The sequence below is a fragment of the Perca fluviatilis genome, chromosome 5, assembly GCF_010015445.1.
Source record: "Perca fluviatilis chromosome 5, GENO_Pfluv_1.0, whole genome shotgun sequence".
NCBI classification, from domain to species: Eukaryota; Metazoa; Chordata; class Actinopteri; order Perciformes; family Percidae; genus Perca; species Perca fluviatilis.
The window spans coordinates 38,562,316-38,567,315 of record NC_053116.1 but is presented as its reverse complement, the minus strand read 5'-3'; the positions used below and the strand labels follow the sequence as shown (position 1 = coordinate 38,567,315).

The 5,000-nt window shown below is 44.4% G+C and overlaps 1 protein-coding gene across 1 annotated transcript in view; it reads left to right on the top strand.

The window, feature by feature from the left end:
* The window catches only part of LOC120558637 (synaptophysin-like), a 28,963-nt gene that overhangs the window by 320 nt on the left and 23,643 nt on the right, over nt 1–5,000 (top strand). Inside the window, exon 2 of the mRNA XM_039799720.1 lies at nt 3,030–3,095. Coding sequence (XP_039655654.1) covers nt 3,030–3,095 — 66 coding nt within the window. The remainder of the gene's footprint in view (nt 1–3,029; nt 3,096–5,000) is intronic.

Here is a 5,000-nt window from a genome sequence, read left to right as displayed (position 1 = left end):
CATAACGAAGATCTGTTTATTATTATTATTATTTTTTTTTTGCATTTGTGTCGTCATCGATGTGAAACACATAGCCTAATATTTGTTAGAGATAATAACAGATTATTATTGGATGGGGTGACGCGGAGAGACGCAAGTTGATGGTTGATGTGCTCAGCCCTGCGCGCTGCCTGCAGGAGAACTGAAATAAATTAAAAAAAAGACTGTCCGCAAACATTCAACGTTTCGTGTGATGACATGTAGTATGTAGCATAGTGTGTGTGTGCGTGTGTGTGTGTGTATGTGTGTAAAATGGCAGCCAGAGTAGGAGGAGGAGGAGGAGGAGGAGGAGGAGGATTTCCTCCTCTCTGGATGCTGCTGCTCTGCTGCTGCTGTTGTTGTTGCGGGTTTAGCTGGTTTTCCACGTTCTCTCCGTTTTCACCCTCTCCCTGATTCCGCCTCATTTGACCCGGTTATAACCCGGTTTCACCCGGGTTTACCTCCTCCTCTTCAGCTGCTGCTACAAGATGGAGACCGACAGGAAAGAAATCGTCAATTACTCTGTTACATTACCACAATATATTACTACAATAGGCCTGTAATACCAGGCCTGTTCTATTATTTTGTGATTGTTTTATCTTCTATTATTGGTGGCTATTTTATTCCATTTTCTTTTGTATTTGTTTGTATTTTTGTCTGATTTTATTTGTCCTGAAATGTTTTAATTCAATTCAATCCAATTTTATTGATAGTGTCAAATCCTAACACAGGTTGTCCCCCGCCATTATGAGGTGTAGGGGCAGGAGCCCGAGCCGTTTGGGGCACCACCTCAGGTCTAATGAATGCAGTTGGACTTCTTTAGCAAGTTTAGTCTTTAAGCTTTTTTTAATGCTATAATTATTCTCTGCTCTATAGCTTTTCCAACATTTTAGACACAGATATGGTGATAATAACGGTCCGAAATAATTTGAAAAGGAGACACAAAACTACCACAAAGAGACACAAACCGACTACTAAGAGACGCCGAATGACCACAGAGACCCAAAAAAATAATTAACAAAAGACCAAAAAGAGACACAACACGACTACAAAGTGACGTAAAAACCCACAAAGAGACACAAAATGTAGGGGGACATTGCTTCTTTTTAAATACACTGCTAAATACAATACAATTTTATCAAATTGTATTCAAGTATCAGTAGCAGGGCATAGCAGGGCACTGCAGGGCATAGCAGGGCGTAGCAGGACGTAGCAGGGCACTGCAGGGCATAGCAGGGCACTGCAGGGCGTAGCAGGGCACTGCTTGGTGCAGCAGGAAGTAGCAGGGCGTAGCAGGGCACTGCAGGGCGTAGCAGGACGTAGCAGGGCACTGCAGGGCGTAGCAGGGCACTGCAGGGCGTAGCAGGACATAGCAGGGCACTGCAGGGCGTAGCAGGGCACTGCTTGGTGCAGCAGGACGTAGCAGGATGTAGCAGGGCACTGCAGGGCATAGCAGGACATTGCAGGATGTAGCAGGGCACTGCAGGACGTAGCAGGGAACTGCAGGACGTAGCAGGGCATAGCAGGACGTAGCAGGGCACTGCAGGGCATAGCAGAACACAGCAGGACGTAGCAGGGCATAGCAGGACGTAGCAGGGCATAGCAGGACGTAGCAGGGCACTGCAGGACGTAGCAGGGCATAGCAGGACTTATTAGGACATAGCAGGGCGTAGCAGGACTTATTAGGACATAGCAGGGCGTAGCAGGACGTAGCAAGGCATAGCAGGATGTAGCAGGGCGTAGCAGGACGTAGCAGGAGGTAGCAGGGCACTGCAGGAGGTAGCAGGGCACTGCAGGAGGTAGCAGGATGTAGCAGGACATAGCAGGGCATAGCAGGACTTATTAGGACATAGCAGGGCGTAGCAGGACGTAGCAGGGCATAGCAGGATGTAGCAGGATGTAGCAGGAGGTAGCAGGACATAGCAGGGCGTAGCAGGAGGTAGCAGGACGTAGCAGGGCATAGCAGGATGTAGCAGGACGTAGCAGGAGGTAGCAGGACATAGCAGGGCATAGCAGGATGTAGCAGGACGTAGCAGGAGGTAGCAGGACATAGCAAGGCGTAGCAGGAGGTAGCAGGATGTAGCAGGACGTAGCACAAATCTTCCACAAAGCGAGGGAAAACACTCCTAACAGAAGTTACTTCAGGACACTTTACAGAAACAGATTTTTTAGACCACACTCTATAATTTACAGAGACCCAACAATTCCTCCCCTACCCAAAGAGCATAACATTGGTGCAATGGCGAAGATAAACTTGTTCAGTAGCCTATATAAAATGTTGAAAAAGTTAAAATTATCCGTCACAATTTTTGAAAGCCTAATTTATAGGCAGAAACTTCGGACAGAACTCTCTCTCTCTCTCTCTCTCTCTCTCTCTCTCTGTCTCTCTCTCTCTCTCTCTCCCTCTCTCTCTCTCTCTCTCTCTCTCTCTCTCTCTCTCTCTCTCTCTCTCTCTCTCTCTCTCTCTCTCTCTCTCTCTCTCTCTCTCTCTCTCTGTCTCTCTCTCTCTCTCTCTCTGTCTCTCTCTCTCTCTCTCTCTCTCTCTCTCTCTCTCTCTCTCTCTCTGTCTCTCTCTCTCTCTCTCTCTCTCTCTCTCTCTCTCTCTCTCTCTCTCTGTCTCTCTCTCTCTCTCTCTCTCTCTCTCTCTGTCTCTCTCTCTCTGTCTCTCTCTCTCTCTCTGTCTCTCTCTCTCTCTCTCTCTCTGTCTCTCTCTCTCTCTCTCTCTCTCTCTCTCTCTCTCTCTCTCTCTCTTTTTCTCTCTCTCTCTTCTCTTCTCTCTCTCTCTCTCTCTCTCTCTCTGTCTCTTCTCTCTCTCTCTCTCTCTCTATAGGCGGTTAATTATGGTTCAACCTTTACACCTTTGTTTTAAAAAGTGCTGAATAAAGTTTTATCTAAAGATTATTATTGTTGTATAGGCTATTGTCATGAGTGCTGGTTGGACGGGAGCTTTGTGATTTCATGATTGAATCAAATCTAACCTGAAATCATCTCTGCTGTCTCTCTGTGTGCAGCTGGTGGCCCAGGGCCAATTCAGGGTGCTGAAGGTTCCTCTGGGCTTCATTAAGGTCTTACAATGGGTGAGTTCATATTAAACGCCACACACACACACACACACACACACACACACACACACACACACACACACACACACACACACACACACACACACACACACACACACACACACACACACACACACACACACTGTGGTAAATAAAGGTAACTGCTCACACATTACAGTAATGTGAGCTATTTAACCCTTGTGTTTTTCTGGGTTGAAATTTGAATTTGCCGTTTTTTTAGTGATGTTTTTAACAATTTTTCAACAATTTTTTTGTTGGTTTTTTTCCTTCACTTTTTTTTCACACTTTTGTCACTTTGAGGTGCTGCAGCAAAAAAAATAAAAATAAATTACAGAACATGACAGACCTCTTATACTCCACTGTCAACTTTTTCCATACCTGTATCATTCAGATCACTATATGAAAAATACTATTTAAAAAGATGTTACAATTTTGTGTGATATTGACAATATTTCTCTCCCAAAAGTGAACCGACTTTGCGACTTTGTGCACAATTATTTAGCAACTTCTTTATTATTTCCTTTGAGTTCAATTTGAAAACCTGACCTGCAGCACCCCCACCTCCAAATATCTTCTCGGCGCGTCTGGAGAACATTGTGAACTTGTACTTTAGGAGCAATAGGACAAAATATAAAAAGAAAAGGACTTAAGACTGTGGTTATGAGGAAGATTTCAGGTTGCACAGTCACGACAGACACACACACGCACGCGCACACACGCACGCACGCACACACACACACACAAACACGCACACACAGACACACACACACACACACACACACACACACACACACACACACACACACACACAGGAAAGTCTGACTGTGACCATCTGCTCACTGAGTGTGTGTCCTCTGTAAGCTGGCTACTCAGAGATGATGATGAAGATGATGATGAAGATGATGATGACGGTGTACTGTAAAGCAGCTGAGCAGGGCACTAACACTGTGAGGGTTGTGGGTTAGATTCTCTATTTATAGAAGAGCTGATGAGTCATCATCCTGCAGGGGCTTCAACAGAACTACATTTAAAAAGAATCGTGTAATTTAAACAGGCAGGTTGTTCTTATAATTTCCCAGAAAGAAGCTCTTAACATGAACATGTTCATCTGTAGCACGTTTCCTTAGAAACAGCAATTTCTTTTGTTGGAAAAATGATGAGGGGACAAGTGTGTTCTGATTATAGACAGAAGCTCACACGCTAAAATGCAGTTCAACACACACAAAACTGAAAATGTTCCCAGTGTGAATACAAGCGACAGATGATTCCACAGATATGAAGCGATAACTTCAGTCACGAATCAATATTTACTTTGGTTATCAAGTGGATCTCTGCCAACTGAGAAAAATCACCAGTTAATATGGATTTTTTTTTTACAGTGTTTTTGCTCTCTTGGACATAATTTAAGACTGGATTATTTTAGTGGACAACTGCCCCCCCAGGGCTCCAGACCCTGAGGCTACATCTACAATGCTACGTTTTAATTTTTTAAGCGGCATTTTTGACAGGGGCGTAGCACAAGACCCTGGGCCCCCAATGGGTTGTCTCAGTCCTTTCAGCACCATGGATTTCGTTTTCTAGTTTGTGCTCACCTTTCTTTGAAAATAAGTCCGTTACCAATTGTTTCCCCTCCTTTCGTTTTCTCTCCTCCTCCTGTCTTTCCTTTCTTTTTTGGTAGCCTGATTTGGCTTTCTTTGAGAAAGACATTTCTACAGCAGAAGTTTGCGCTCCACCAGAGGAGCTAACATAAGCAATATGCGTGCAGATGGACTAAACCATTTGGCGCATTAGCAAGGGGTGGGTGAGACCTTAGATAGTCTTTTTTTTTTTTTGTATACAAAATGTAGTCAGTCAATCAGTTATTCAGCCAATACGCTAACCTTACATTTTATCAGACAT